The sequence below is a fragment of the Theropithecus gelada genome, chromosome 13 (assembly GCF_003255815.1).
Source record: "Theropithecus gelada isolate Dixy chromosome 13, Tgel_1.0, whole genome shotgun sequence".
In the NCBI taxonomy this organism is placed as follows: domain Eukaryota; kingdom Metazoa; phylum Chordata; class Mammalia; order Primates; family Cercopithecidae; genus Theropithecus; species Theropithecus gelada.
In genome coordinates, this window is record NC_037681.1 from 47,391,671 (window position 1) to 47,407,269 (window position 15,599).

At 52.1% G+C, this 15,599-nt stretch overlaps 1 protein-coding gene across 2 annotated transcripts; it reads left to right on the forward strand.

Annotated features, from left to right (window-relative positions):
* The first annotated feature begins 4,387 nt into the window (after positions 1-4,387).
* TMEM214 (transmembrane protein 214) lies at positions 4,388-13,513 on the forward strand. Of its 2 annotated transcripts, XM_025354298.1 has the most exons (17): positions 4,388-4,636; positions 5,536-5,735; positions 6,931-7,081; positions 7,390-7,524; positions 7,767-7,849; positions 8,281-8,386; positions 8,499-8,580; positions 8,871-8,972; positions 9,356-9,497; positions 9,943-10,034; positions 10,281-10,329; positions 10,499-10,612; positions 10,847-10,964; positions 11,535-11,631; positions 11,818-11,986; positions 12,133-12,284; positions 12,530-13,513. In XM_025354298.1, the coding sequence occupies exons 1-17, from the start codon at positions 4,492-4,494 to the stop codon at positions 12,651-12,653; spliced, it is 2,061 nt and encodes a 686-aa protein (XP_025210083.1). In that variant the 5' UTR covers positions 4,388-4,491; the 3' UTR covers positions 12,654-13,513. The 2 variants fall into 2 exon arrangements, with proteins under 2 accessions (XP_025210083.1, XP_025210084.1); XM_025354299.1 differs by lacking the exon at positions 7,390-7,524.
* Positions 13,514-15,599: the final 2,086 nt, after the last annotated feature.

Genomic DNA, 15,599 nt, shown 5'->3' on the forward strand with positions numbered 1-15,599 from the left:
AGCCCAGGAGTTCAAGACTTTCCTGAGCAACATAGGGAAACACCATCTCTACAAAAAATAAAATTTGAAGGTTGTTGTGGCATGTGCCTGTAGTCCCGGCTACGCAGGAGGCTGAAGCAGGAGGATCACTTGAGCCCAGTTGTTGTTAAGGCTGCAGTGAGCCATGATTGCTCCACTGTACTCCAGCCTGGGCAACAGAGTGAAACCCTGTCTCAAAAAAAAAAAAAGAAAGAAAGAAAGTTGCAGATGGAATTCAGGAAGCTAATCTGCTGACCTTAAAACAGGGAGAGTGTCCTGGTTTATCCAGGTGGGTCCAATGACATCACAAACATTTGTAAGGGTGGAAGCAGGAGGCAGAAAGGGTCAGAGTGGGCAGGGTGTGGTGGCTCTGTCTGTAATCCCAGCATTTTGAGAGGCCAAGGCAGGAGGATCACTTGAGCGCAGGAGTTGGAGACCAGCCTGGACAACAGCGAGACCACATCTTTACAAAAAATAGAAAAATTAGCCGAGCATGGTACTATATGCCTGTAGTACCAGCTACTTGGGAGGCTGAGATGGATCACTTGAGCCCTGGAGGTCGAGGCTGCAGTGAGCCATAATCATGCCACTGCACTTCAGCCTGGGCAACAGAGCAAGATCCTATCTCAAAACAAAAAAAAATAAAATAAAAGAAGAGGTCAAAGTGATACAATGTGAGAGTGACTCACCTGCTGTTGTTGGCTTTGAAGACAGAAGGGAGCCATGAACTCAGGAATGCAGGTGGCCTCTAGAAGCTGGGCAAGACAAAGAAATGGATGCTCCCCAAAAGCCTCCAGAAAGGAACCCAGTCCTGCTGACACCTCAATTCTCGCCCAGGGAGACCTGAGTTAGACTCCTGCCCTCCAGAACTGGAAGATAACACACCTGTTTTAAGCCACTAAGTTTGTGGCAATTTGTTTTAGCAGCAATAGAAACGTAGTACAGTGGGTAAAACAGTGCTTCAGTGAGCTCATCCTTCTGCTTACTCCCATACTAGACACCCATGTCCTCCTTGACCCAACATCTTTTGGGTCTTCAAACCCCATGGTGGGGCCTACCCAAGCCCACCTCCATGGCTAGTGTCTAAGGCTGCTCTTCAAACACCCAGAGCTTAAGGATGTAAAGCCACTCCCTTCTCCCCACCTCTTCCTGGTACCTCATACTAAGTGCTTCTTTCCTCTGGAACACTAAGATGGTGAACTGTAATTTTTTGTTTATACATTTGTCTCCCACACAGCCTTCAAGTTCCTTACAAGCAAGTGAGCTATATCTTCCAGCTCCACCTAGCACAGGGCCTGACACAGAGAAGGTGCTTAGAAAAGGTTGCTGGATAAGTAAATGCATGATTTATATGTCCTAGATGCCAAGTTAGAACTGGTAACTTACCAGACTATTCCAATGAAAGAGAGAGTCCCCCTCCCACCCTTCTGTGTGCCTCTGCCATGGGGCAGCCCCCTCATTTGCCTCAATGGAAAGCCAGTTCTGTTTCTCTTCCAAAAACAGGGTCTCTTCTGTGATCATACATGTGACACAGGAGGGGTCGAACAAAGAGAAGATATTGCTGTTGGTCTCCTGAGTACACCTAAACCAATGACCTGCAAAATGAATTGATTAATGATCAGCTCAAATATGGTCCTTGCCAAAAGCACTGCATCTCAGAGCTACCTGATGGAAAGTCAGCCATGGTCAGGCCTAAAGGGGCTGGAGGACAGGTAGAAGGAGGCAGCAAGATATGCTCGTCTCCCACCCCCTGCCTTCCCCTACCAACATTTCACACAGCCCCATTTACCCTTCCAAAAGAGTGGATTATGCCACCCTCTCACTGGTCTCCCAGGGCCTGAAGGATAAAGTCCAGATTTGGCAGGCAAGTTCCTTGGCATATGGGCTCAGATCCCTTTCCAACCTTATATGAGGCTATTGTTGCATTGCTATAAAGAAACATCTAGACTGGGTAATTTATAAGAAGTTTAATTGGCTCAGTTCTGCAAGCTGTATAGGAAGCATAACGCTGACATCCGCTTCTAGGGAAGCCTCAGGTAGCTTACAATCATGGCGGAAGGCAAAGGGGGAGCAGGCACATCACATGGTAAAAGCGGGAGCGAGCAAGCGAGCGAGCGAGAGAGAGGTGCTGGGGAGGTGCCACACACTTTTAAATGACCAGATCTCATGAGAACTGGGATCCACCATGAGGGATCCACCACCATTATCCAAACACTTCCCACCAGGCCCCACTGCCAGCACTGCGGATTACAATTCAACATGAGATTTGGGCAGAGACAAAAATCCAAACTGTATCAAACCTCATCACCTCCAAAGTCCCATCAAGCATTGTCCCATTGAACTGCTTCCAGTTTACCAACCCTCTAGGCCTTTGTTTTACATCAACAGATCCACACAACTGGCATTTTCTCTCCACCCACCCTAATCCTCAGCCAGTGAAAATTCAATTTTGTTTTTTGTTGTTGTTGTTGTTGTTTTTTGGGGTTTGAGATGGAGTCTAGCTTTTGTTGCCCAGGTTGGAGTGCAGTGGCACAGTCTGGGCTCACTGAAACATCCACTTCCCAGGTTCAAGCGATTATCCTGTCTCAGCCTCTTAAGCCACTGAGATTATAGGCATGTGCCAGCATGCCCAGCTAATTTTTTGTATTTAGTAGAGACGGGGTTTCACCATGTCGGCCTGGCTGGTGACCTCAAGTGATACCCACCTCAGCCTCCTGAAGTGCTGGGATTACAGGTGTGAGCCACGGCACCCAGCGAACCAATGAAAATTCTATTTCTCAGAACCCATATCAGCTGCTGTCTCCTTCCAGAAGCTAATCTCCTTCCTAAAGAATTCATCACTCCCTCAGCTGTTCATCCTGTAGGAATTTGGACTCTCATAGTTCTTACCATAATACCTCAGTATGGCAGATGGGAATCTCATCCTCACACACAGTTGTATACGAAATAGCATTCGTATTAAATGCTAGACCTGTATTAAATTTCTTTAATTGTGATAAGTCACTTCGATTTTCTCTTCCCTCATTCTCCTCTGCTGGCATGCTTCAAGGTTCTGAAGGCTCCCAAGATACTAACACCCTCCACATGGATGTCTGAGCAGGAACCTGTCTGCAAATGCCTCAAGTCTGGGGCTCTCCATCGCTTCCCTGACACATCTGGAACTTGGGACTGACTCTTGTGGTGGGAGGCAGAGCCTGTTCTTTCCCATTGCCTGGAAGGGGAAACCTGGCCCTAGCTGTCCCAGACCCCCAAACTTTTCTCAGCCTCCATGAGAAGAACTCGGAGGCCAGGAGCAGTGGCTCACTCCTGTAATCCCAGCACTTTGGGAGGCTGAGGAGGGTGGATCACTGAGCCCAGGAGTTTGAGATCAGCCTGGGCAACACAGCAAAACCCTGTCTCTACAAAAAATACCAAAGATTAGCCGGGCGTGGTGGTGGGTCAGGTGATCCGTGGTGGTGGATCAAGCGAGCCCTGGAAGTCGAGGCTGCGGTGAGTTGTGATCGCGCCACTGAACTCCAGCCTGGGTGACAAAGCAAGATCCTGTCTCAAAAAATAAAAATAAAAATAAAAGAAGTATTCTCCATTCTCCACTTCCTACCCCAGCTCCCCAACACTCTGCCCTTTCCTCAAGCCTCCATCCTCTTCCTTGTTCTTTGGCAATAGATTTGTATAGCCCATTAAACCCGAAGTTTAATCGCTAGCAGCAGTAAAGCCAGCACTTTCCTAGAAGAAAGGAAGCATTCAATCTTCAAACTCTCCCCCGAGATGAGGAGCACTACTTCCATCCCATCCTTCCAGCTGTACCAGAAAGGAAAGAAAAGCAGTGGCTGGGCGCCGCAGCTCACGCCTGTAATCCCAGGACTTTGGGAGGCCGAGGCGGGTGGATCACTTTAGGTCAGGAGTTCGAGACCAGCCTAGCCAACATGGCGAAACCCCGTCTCTACTAAAAATACAAAAATTAGCTGGGCGTGGCGGCGGGAGGCTGTAGTCCCAGCTACTCGGGAGGCTGAGGCACGAGAGTCGCTTAAACCTGGGAGGCGGAGGTTACAGTGAGCTGGGGTCGCGCTACTGCATTCCAGCCTGGGCATTCCAGCCTGGGCGACAGAACGAGACCCTGTCAATCAATCGATCAATCAATTGATCAATAAAGGAAACAAAAACAGAAACAGTTCTACCAAGTCTCTCGATGCCGTGGCGTTCACATCGGCGCTCAGTGAACGTTCTCAGAAGGGAATCGCCTCTCCTTCCGGCCTCTTCGCCTGGGGGGGGACCGCAGGCTGCCACTGGAGCCTCTTACAGTCGCTCCTCGCCCGAAAGAGCCCGGCCCAGGAGAGGGACTACAAGTCCCAGGCTGCCTTGCGGCGGGCGCTGGGCGCCGGGCGCGCGGTCCTGCGAGGAGACGTGGCAGAGTGCGGCGCGCCAGCGCCGGGCCGGAAAGCAGGGGAAGTGACCGAGGCGGGAGGGCTCCGAGCCATGGCGGCCAAGACGGCGGGCGTGGGGCGCTGGGAGGTGGTGAAGAAGGGCCGGCGGCCTGGGGCCGGCGCTGGCGGCCGAGGCGGCGGCGGGAACCGCCGGGCGCTCGGGGAAGCAAATGGAGTGTGGAAATACGACCTGACCCGTGAGTACCCACCCTGCCTGGCGCGTACCCCGGGCCTGTCCGGCAGGGTCGCAGCGAGCCGCTCCCAGAACCTGGGCGCGAGCTTGCAGGCACATCCCGGAGCGCCACCCTTGCGTTGTCTTTTTGGAGCCTTACGGGAGGCGGACAGCTCCAGGAGAGGTTGCGGTCCTTACCTCCCAGATGAGTAAACTGAGGCCCAGTGAAGTTGGACACCCTGGCCAGGGTCATGTGTCAGAGGGGCCAGGATTCCGGTCCTCAGACTCTCAGTTCACTGCACACACTCTCCCAGCTGCCCAGGAACCTAGCCGGCCTCCCTGGGCAGGTGTCTGAGCTGGGAAGAGGCACTCTGGATCATTATACACAGTGCCCCCTCTTTAAGTAACCAGCAGGTCATGGAGGAAGGGACAGGAGGCCAAGCAGTGGGGGAAATGACTGCCACACACTCAACACTCACCAGGAATTATAAGTGACACCTGGTTCTTCCACTGAGGAGTGGAGAAAGATTGCCACTTGTTGATTATAGAGTTGTCATGTCGGAACCAAGAGGCGTTAGGGTAAGACCAAGATGGAAAAAGCCTGCCTTTCCAGACTAGTAGCCACTCACCGAATAAGGCAAACCTCTATATCCAGCCTCTCTGTTTGTTCCTACATACTCTGATTTGTCTAATAAAGAACTGCCCCATCTTTATGAAAGAGCCCATAGACTCAAGAGCTGTAACGAAAGAAACTACCAGGAGAACACCCTGCCCTGCTCTTTAAGCAGCCCAAGAGGAAGGGGCTTTGAGACAGGCTCTTCCCTGGAGATTAATTAGGTGGCAGTGTGGGGAAAGGGACCACTGATAGGTGAGGCCTTGGGGACTCAAGGGTGGCCTGCCTTTCTCTACCTATCTTCACCTCAGCTCCAATCCAGACCACAAGCACCCTTTATGAGCGGGGCTTTGAGAATATCATGAAGCGGCAGAATAAGGAGCAGGTCCCACCCCCTGCTGTGGAGCCTAAGAAACCAGGGAACAAGAAGCAGCCAAAGAAGGTGGCAACTCTTCCCAACCAAAACCAGAAGCAGGGCCGCTTCCGCAGCCTGGAGGAAGCACTGAAAGCTGTGAGTGTGCCTAGACATGACACGCAGAAAGAATGGGGGCTTGAGATGTAGAGAAGATGAGAGGAGGAGGCGGATGGACAGCTGAGATCCTATGAAATTGGAGGAACACTTAAGGGTTGAGAGCAGGAGTTCAGGAGAAGATGGAAACCCCAGGGGAACAGAATGCCTGCAGCTAGAATAGAAAGGAAATGGAAAATTTATAGGGAAACATGGATTGGTAAGAGGAAAGCCTTGAAGACCCAGGAACACCAGGGAGGAGATGGAGAAACTGGTTATGATTCTCTGTCCTGTGGAAATACTGATCTTTCATTTTCTATCTTGTCCTCTGTTTTCCTTTTTTTTTTTTTTTTTTTTTTTTTTTCGTGATAGAATCTCCCTCTGTCGCCCAGGCTGGAGTGCAGTGGCGTGATCTCAGCTCACTGCAACCTCTGTCTCCTGCCTCAGCCTCCCAAGTAGCTGGGATTACAGGTGCGTGCCACCACGCCTGGCTAATTTTTGTATTTTTAGTAGAGACGGGGTTTCACTGTGTTGGCCAGGCTGGTCTCAAACTCCTGACCTTAGGTGATCCACCCACTTTGGCCTCCCAAAGTGCTGGGATTACAGGTGTGAGCCACTGCGCCTGGCCCTCTGTTTTCCTCTTAAACATGTGGAGAGCCTGAGAGGATAGGGCCTTGAGATCGGCATTTTCAGCTGTCCTGTTCCATACTTAAAGATGTGGGTGTAGGCCGGGCGCGGTGGCTCAAGCCTGTAATCCCAGCACTTTGGGAGGCCGAGACGGGCGGATCACGAGGTCAGGAGATCGAGACCATCCTGGCTAACATGGTGAAACCCCGTCTCTACTAAAAAATACAAAAAACTAGCCGGGCGCGGTGGCGGGCGCCTGTAGTCCCAGCTACTCGGGAGGCTGAGGCAGGAGAATGGCGTGAACCCGGGAGGCGGAGCTTGCAGTGAGCAGAGATCCGGCCACTGCACTCCAGCCTGGGCGGCAGAGCGAGACTCCGTCTCAAAAAAAAAAAAAAAAAAAAAAAAGATGTGGGTGCAGCAGAATTGCAGCATTCCATGTTCTTATGCTTAAAAACGGAAACCCTTCTTCCTTCTGCCACCTAGTTCAAGCATTTTCCCACCCCTACCCCACTTCTTTACTCCCTCACTCACAACTCGCCATGGTGGGGGGTTGGGGGATTGTCCCTGGCAGCTGGATGTGGCAGCCCTGCAGAAGGAACTGGATAAGAGCCAGAGCGTGTTCTCTGGAAACCCATCCATATGGTTGAAGGACCTGGCCAGCTATCTCAACTACAAGCTACAAGCTCCTCTAAGTGAACCCACGCTGAGCCAGCATACTCATGGTAAGTCCTTCCAGCTTCCTCAAGCTCAGACAAGTTCAAAGAAATTCAAAAAGGGTGGTATAACAGATCCCAGTGCCCCCCACTGTCTTGATTTCCATGGGTGTTTGGGCTGGTCTCAAACACCTGTGACTGTGAATGTTTCTGGGCCTCGTTCTGTGATCCTCCCTCTGGGTCTCCTCAGAGGAAGGATCCCAACCTCAGTGCAGGGGCCTTTGCCTCCACTCACCATTCTCAGGGAGAGCACCACAGTTCTCAAGAGCTGATGGGTGTCTGGTCCTAGCACTCACAATGAGGCCTATGGGCCTTAGATTATCCCTACAGCCTGGTGAGCCGGGAGCTGCGTGGGATCATCCGAGGGCTGCTGGCGAAGGCAGCAGGGTCTCTGGAGCTCTTTTTTGACCACTGTCTGTTCACCATGCTGCAAGAGCTGGATAAGACACCAGGTGAGGGGGCACAGGAGGGATGACCATCTTGGGAGCCTCCTCCTTTTTTTCCTGCTTTCAGTACCACTCAGTGGTTCTGTTTCCAGTAGGGAAATGTGCTAACCTTGACACTGTTTTTGGAAAGGGTGGAGGAAGTTAGGAGTCAGTGGACCTGGGGCCTGGGCTCACCACTGACAAATGGGAGATTTCAGGTTTGGGATGCCAAGTAATGTGAGTAGGTGTGAGAATGTGTATCTCTCCAGGGGAGTCACTACATGGTTACCGCATCTGTATCCAGGCCATCCTGCAAGACAAGCCCAAGATTGCCACCGCAAACCTAGGCAAGGTGAGCTCTCAGTGGTGGTGGGGACACCAGGAAGCTAGGACTGGGGAGTCTGGGCAGAATCTACATTGTTGGACTCAGGTTTGGGATAGTAGAAGACCTATAAGCCTAGTAATAATAGGTAATACTATTAGCACTTACTGTGTGTCTGCTCTGGAAACATAGCAGCCAGGTACTGCTATTATTTCCCATTTTTATAAATGAAAAGATTGAGCCACAGAGGAGTTCAGTAACTTTCCTAGGCTCAGTCATCCAGCCAATGGCGGAGTATAGGTGAAGCCCACAAACAATCCCCGCACCACGTGGTCATAGTGCCCCACTCTTGCTCGGCCTGTCCTCCCTCTTCCAGTTGACATCTCCCTTCCCGCCTGTCTTTGGGGGTGCTCCTGGTGTTTTGTCCTATCCCAATCTGCCTTCCCTACCGGTCTCCTCAGTTCCTGGAACTACTGAGGTCCCACCAGAGCCGACCAGCCAAGTGTCTGACCATCATGTGGGCCCTGGGTCAAGCGGGTTTTGCCAACCTCACCGAGGGACTGAAAGGTAACAGGGAAATAGGGAAGAAAGAGGGAGGGTCTCGGAACCGGAAAACTCCTCTTTGATGCCCCCAATAGGTGCAAGCCTGAGGCTTCCCTCCTGACCTTCACCTCCACAGTGTGGCTGGGGATCATGCTGCCTGTGCTGGGCATCAAGTCTCTGTCTCCGTTTGCCATCACATACCTGGATCGGCTGCTCCTGTGAGTAATGGAAGGGCAGCGAGGGGAAGGCTCAGGGTGTCCCAGATGGCTGTTTTAGCAAAATGGGAGGCTGTGATCTTGGTCTCCAGGGATATGAGGAAAATCAGGACCAGCTTCTCCCACCATCTTAGAATGTGATGGTGAGGAAGGAAGAAGAGGGAGCTATTAAGGGCTGGCAGATGGGGTAGAGTTTACACCCTTTTTCCTAGATGTTGGCTTAGCTGGGGTCATGACCAAAACAGCTGGCATGGGTGGTGGTGTCCAGCGAACCTGTTTCTTCATCCCCACAGGATGCATCCCAACCTTACCAAGGGCTTCGGCATGATTGGCCCCAAGGACTTCTTCCCACTCCTGGACTTTGCCTATATGCCGAACAACTCCCTGACACCCAGGTAGGACTGCTCTGGGGCACACCTGCTGTGAAGGGACCCCCAGCACCAGAACCACGTTACATTTTCCCATCCCTTCTTCCCCAGCCATCCTAGATCTGAGATTTGCAACCTGGAAGTTCAAGAGTAGGTTTCAAGGGAACAGTGATCCCTTGAAATTATATGGACCCTTGAGTGTGATTGGCATATGGGCATTTTCTTAGGGATAGGGTCCATGGCTTTCAACAGATTTCCAAGGAGTCTCTGAGTAAAAAGATTCAGAGCCATTGCAAGGTCCTCAGTGGCTATTCCCCCCAGGCAGGCATGGGCTCTGAAGCAAGCAAAAGGTTCACATCATACAGCTCCATTTATAGCTTATGCCTGGCTTTCCTCCCCACCCCACCCAGCCTGCAGGAGCAGCTATGTCAGCTCTACCCCCGACTGAAGGTGCTGGCATTTGGAGCAAAGCCAGATTCCACCCTGCATACCTACTTCCCTTCTTTCCTGTCCAGAGCCACCCCTAGCTGTCCCCCTGAGATGAAGAAAGAGGTGAGGACGTGGTGGGAGGCTGCTTCTCCTTCCCCAGGGGTCAACTGCAGCGGTCCCTACCTGCTGACAAAGGCCTTGCCTTCACAGAGCCCATTCTGAGGCTTTTCCTTAGCTCCCTGTTGACAGCTGCCTGCCCCGCTCACTCGAGCTTCACCCTCAGAAGATGGATCCCAAGGGACAGCACATTCAGGTCTGGGTGGTTTCTGATGTCCGTCACTTGCAGATGAGTGATCTTTGAGCTCAAAGCTCTAGCTCAGGAGCCCCAATCTCCCGCTTTACAGCCTCTCAGAGAGCTTTCTGGAGTCTTGACACTGTTTCTCCACTCCTTAGGGTGAATGTGCGGCCTGGGTGGCCTCACTTAACGGGAAGGGGATCACCTCTTAGCACTCTCCCCCTCCGCCTGCCCCATGCCCCCAGCAGCCTCTCCCTCTGTCCTGCTGTGCAGCTCCTGAGCAGCCTGACCGAGTGCCTGACAGTGGACCCCCTCAGCGCCAGCGTCTGGAGGCAGCTGTACCCTAAGCACCTGTCTCAGTCCAGGCAGGTGGGGTGGGGGGCCAGCCTGTCCCTGTGCTAGAAGCAGAAGGGGAGCCTGGGTCACTGTCTCATGGCCTGACACCTCTCAGGCTGAGTGGGAACATTGCTGGAGCAACCTCTAGGAAGCTGCTGCTCTGTGGGTGGTAGGTGGAGGGTCTTTCAGCCTGAAGGAGCCAGGGCTAATGGAGGATGGGAGGATGGGCAAGGCCGCACGAGCCACCTGATGGAGGGGTTGTGCTTTCCCCACAGCCTGCTGCTGGAGCACTTGCTCAGCTCCTGGGAGCAGATTCCCAAGAAGGTGAGGAGCTGGGAGGATGTGGCAGGTTGAGCCCTGTCTGGATTCTGGGTTCTGAGTAGGGGCTCCTCAGCCACTGTCCCTTCCCTGAGAAGGGACCCTGTTGGCATGGAAAATGAAGCAGGATGGAAGCTCTGGATTCCCTCACAGGCCAGACCTTTCTTGTCCATAGGTACAGAAGTCTTTGCAAGAAACCATTCAGTCCCTCAAGCTTACCAACCAGGAGCTGCTGAGGAAGGGCAGCGGTAACAACCAGGATGTCGTCACCTGTGACATGGCCTGCAAGGTGCTGGCACCCAGCCCTCTCCAGCCCACACGCTATCTTACATCTCTGTCTCAGCACACCCAGGTTGGGCCTGTATCACATTCCTGCCCCACCTGTCTGTGGAGCCCCCCGCTGCCTCCAGGGTAATGTGAAGGCTTGATGCTCTTCCGGGAAGGCCTGGCTTGAGGTCTGCCCTCAGAGGCAAAGACCAGCCCCTCTCGCTTCTACAACTGTCTCCTGCTCCCCTCCCACCAGGGCCTGTTGCAGCAGGCTCAGGGTCCTCGGCTGCCCTGGACGCGGCTCCTCCTGTTGCTGCTGGTCTTCGCTGTAGGCTTCCTGTGCCATGACCTCCGGTCACACAGCTCCTTCCAGGGTAAGCAGCAATGGGCAAGTGGGAGGATGGCATGGGAGGGGCACAGAGCTACGTGTAGCACCCCCCGCCCCCACAGCACACATCTTTGTCCTCACGAGTTCTCAATCCTGCAGAGTAAACACTTTACAGACAGAGTTTTCTGTCCTCAGATATGACACTTCCATTTCAGATTAGACTAGGACTTTGCAGTATAGAAGTGCTTGCATATTCATGGTATCATTTGAGTAGGTGTTACCTCCTTTTAACTCCTGAGGAAATGGTCTCAGAAAGATGTAGCAGTTAGCTTTAGGTCACAGCTAGTAAGTAGAAGGGCAGACCCTCAACCTGAGGCTTCCTGAAGCCTGAGCCCAGGCTCCACCCGGCAGCTGCATTCCTGCACACCTGGCCCAGCAGGAGAAGGACAACTCTGCATGCCTTCCTCCACAGCAGGCTGGAGCTGGCTCTGTGGCCCTGTGAGCACACAAAGCTCTGCCCAGCACCTCGCTGTGCCTGCTCTAGGCCCTGTAGTGTCTGTCTCCCCAGTCCCTGCCCCTCTCATCTCCCGGCTCACCAGAGGCCCCCTTTACTCAGCCTCCCTTACTGGCCGGTTGCTTCGAACATCTGGTTTCTTACCTGCTAGCCAACAAGCGTGTGCCAAGCTCTACTCCTACAGTCTGCAAGGCTACAGGTGAGCTCCTCCCAGGGAGGGGAGAGGAGAGGCAGAAGAGAGAAGGCCTGGGTGTCAGGGAGGTGACAGTGGGAAGCACTTGTGATTCTCCTTTCCCACGGCCTCCATTTCCCCAGCTGTTTCTTGGGAGCTAAGCGGTGCCTGAGGAGACTCAGAGCCCTCTTCCCCCACTTCCATCTTCCACAGCTGGCTGGAGGAGACACTGCCTGTCTGGGGCTCTCACCTGCTCACCATGGTGCGGCCCAGCTTGCAGCTGGCCTGGGCTCACACCAATGCCACAGTCAGCTTCTTTTCTGCCCACTGTGCCTCTCACCTTGCCTGGTTTGGTGACAGCCTCACCAGCCTCTCTCAGAGGGTAAGTCAGAGATAGGGAGTCACATGACGGGCTGGTTTTCCCAGGAGCAGAATTCTGGGAAAGGAGCAGCATTGTGTGGCCTGAGTCCTTAGGTCCAGGATGCAGTTCCCTGGATACTCTGACCCCATCCATTCTCCATGGTCCAGCTACAGATCCAGCTCCCTGATTCCCTGAATCAGCTGCTCCGCTATCTGAGAGAGCTGCCCCTGCTTTTCTACCAGAATGTACTGCTGCCATTGTGGCACCTCTTGCTTGAGGCCCTGGCCAGCGCCCACAAGCACTGCCATGAGGCATGCAGGTGAGACCTTTGCCCAGGGCTCCAGCAGGATCCCCAGCAGCCCCATTCCTGGGCCCCAGGGACAAGCCATCTCTGACCAGTCTCCCACACTGTCCTGCCCCTCGCTGCATCCTTGACAGCTTAAGCTTAATTGACTGCCCATCCCTGACCACCCTGGGATGAGGGTTGTGGGTCTAAGTTTTCAGCCCTGAGAGTTGACACAGCTACACACGTGCATACTCAAAAATGTTCCACTTTCTTTCCAGAGGTGAGGTGACCTGGGACTGCATGAAGACACAGCTCAGTGAGGCTGTCCACTGGACCTGGCTCTGCCTACAGGACATCACAGTGGCTTTCTTGGACTGGGCACTTGCCCTGATATCCCAGTAGTAGGCCCTGCCTCCCTGGCCACTGATTTCTGCGTGGGCAAACCAAGACTGCAGCCGGTAGAAGGTGGCAGTTCTTCATGGGAGTCTTTTTAACTTGGTGCCTGAGTTCTCTCCTAGGCAAGTGGCCAGTTGCCTCCACCTCAGTTCTTCCATCTTTGGTGGGGACAGGGCCCAGCGGCATCTCAGCCTCCTACCCACAATTCCACTGAACACTTTTCTGGACCTACTGCACATGGCCCCCAGCCTCCATCCTTGTGATGGTAGCCTCTCACAACTCCGCCCTTGCCCTCTGCCTTCCACTTCCTTCCATCTCATTTCTAAACCCCAAACAGCTTATCTCCAAAAAGACAGAACTCCCAGCAGGTGGCTTCTGTGTTCTTCTGACAAATGATTCCTGCTTCTCCAGACTTTAGCAGCCTCCTGTTCCCATTCTTGGTCACAGCTCTAGCCACAGCAGAAGGAAAGGGGCTTCCAGAAGAATATAGCACCACGTTGGGAAACAGCAGCCTCATCTCCACCTGAAGCCTGGGTGTGGCTGTCAGTGGACATGGGGGGCTGGATGGAAATGCCTCTCACTTCAAAATGCCCAACCTGCCCCAAATGCCTCTAAGCCCCTTCCTGTCTCCTCCTTCATAGTCCTACTTCTTCCGACTTTCCATTCCCCATCATGCTGGGGGACTCTGTCACAAGGCTCAGCTTCTCTCCACTGTCCATCCCTCCTATCATCTGTCTGGAGAGCAGAGCCCAGGTAGTTGTGTGCCTTGGGCCCAGGGAACCCTCCATCAACCTGAGACAGGACTCAGCATATGGTTATTGGGTATGCCTACCAGGTGGAATAAAGGACACAGATTTGATTTCTAGCATTCCTGTCTGCATCCTCATACAGAAATTCCCCTAATTATGGTTCAGAATAACAAAATCTTGGGCCCTTGCCCTCCTGAAGACTGTAGCCATGGCTGTAATTAAGCTCCTGGTGGGGAAGGCCACATCCATGGTTCTAAAGTTTGACCTGGTGGGTGTTATAGACACTTCTCTTGCTACGCTAATTATACTGTCTGACTTGTCACTGATTCATATCCCAAATTTGCCTTGATAGTTTTGTGCTTGGAAAAACCGGGGGCCGTCTCTTAGGGGAATTCTTGGTCAGTGACCAGGAGATGTCCTTTCCTTGCCAGGACCTTCATTTTATAGAGCAGTGAGTGAAAGATTTAGAACTCCAAGGACACGTGAGTCCAAGGGTTATTGCCAAAGCCCCTTTTTTTTTTGACTTGAGACTAAAAGGAGTTAGATAACTCTGCTGATTTCTTAGTTCTCAGATGTGTTTTCTTGAATGTTTCAAGTCAGCAATACTAGAGAGAAGTTAGATCTAACTGCTGGTTTCTTAGTTCTCAGTTTGGTTTCCTTGAATGTTTCAAGTCAGCAGTACTAGAGATATGCTCTAGCAGCTCTCAAAGCAGATTCAGCTTCCCTCAGAAACTCCCATGATGCTCAGCAGGTATGATGGCCAGTTACCACTTCCCTTCTCACGTGGTGTCCTGAGACACTGCTTTTTCAGTGGTTCGAATATAAAGTAGCAGATGTAAGAAAATATCGACCCAAAGTGAGGTCATGAATATAATAGCATCTCGTGTGTTTGCTGCCTTTCCTCTGGAATTAGCCCACAAGCAGACCCCTTTCTCTCCTAGTGGCAATTAACCATGACCATCTTCCCGGAGAAGATAAACTACCTGGCAAAGGGCCAAGGTTTTGGGACTGCTGGGCAGGAGAACTGGCCTGTGTTCAAGGCAAGTTGGAGAAAGGTGGCAGTTGTGAGAATGGGTCGGCAATGGCACAGGGAGGACAAGTTCGGTGATAACTTCTAGAAGTCCAAGGCCGCATCCAGCGAACCAAGGATGCCACAGTGCTGTGTTGGCTTCTAATGTGTGACTATATTTACCTTGCTGGGTTCATTTAACTTCTGACACTAAAATCCTGGGGAGCAACATTTTTCATCAACATAGATTAATTGCCTCTCCACACTGACAGCTTAAGCTTAATTGACTTTATTCGATAGATAAAGTTTTTTGACCCAGTGTTGAAATTGTCTGAAATTTTTCCTTTGTGGAGAACTAGTCCAACACTGCACCTGCTCTGGTTAAAGCAAAACCAGATGTCGAGACGTTTCATTTTTGCAGAGCTGTCAACAAACAGGAGTCCAAGCGGAGCCAGTAAATTGAAGCAGCGTGGGCTAGCAGAGTGTATGACAGTGATGCTGATGGGTGGGGCAGTCACACTGTAACTATTGCTGTTACTGGAAGAACCGAAAGGAGCTGACACCTCAGTCACATCTGGACAGTAACTTCACACAGCTGAAGGTCAACCGATAACACACCATAAAGCTGAAGGGCAGTTTTGAGTATGGTTATCTCTTACTAACTTTATTAGCAGTTTTGTTTTTTTTTTTTTTTTTTTTGAGACGGAGTCTCGCTCTGTCTCCCAGACTGGAGTGCAGTGGCATAATCTCAGCTCACTGCAAGCTCCGCCTCCCAGGTTCACGCCATTCTCCTGCCTCAGCCTCCCGAGTAGCTGGGACTACAGGCGCACACCGCCACGCCCGGCTAATTTTTTGTATTTTTAGTAGAGACGGGGTTTCACCATGTTACCCAGGATGATCTCGATCTCCTGACCTCGTGATCCGCCTGCTTCGGCCCCCCAAAGTGCTGGGATTACAGGCGTGAGCCACCACACCCGGCCTATTAGCAGTTCTTTCGTGGACTTGAAAATAATATGCATAACTCACTATGAAACTTCCTTTTGTTTTCCTAAGCCTCCAGCAGATTTCTGGATTCCTCTGGTTATTTGTATCCAATCCACACTTCAGTTTTAGAGCAGGGCAGCTTGATGGGTAGCCTGACTTACTACAATGGATAATATTACTAGGCAGATAGTATTGCTGAGCTCATGCCTG

What these genes read in the sequence shown, in the direction of transcription:
- TMEM214 (XM_025354298.1), top strand. Translation starts at nt 4,492, where the DNA reads ATGGCGGCCAAGACGGCGGGCGTGGGGCGCTGGGAGGTGGTGAAGAAG. An exon ending in AGAGCTGGATAAGACACCAG is followed by an intron (nt 7,525 to 7,766) that starts GTGAGGGGGCAC and finishes GTATCTCTCCAG; the next exon opens with GGGAGTCACTACATGGTTAC. An exon ending in CACTGCCATGAGGCATGCAG is followed by an intron (nt 12,285 to 12,529) that starts GTGAGACCTTTG and finishes CTTTCTTTCCAG; the next exon opens with AGGTGAGGTGACCTGGGACT.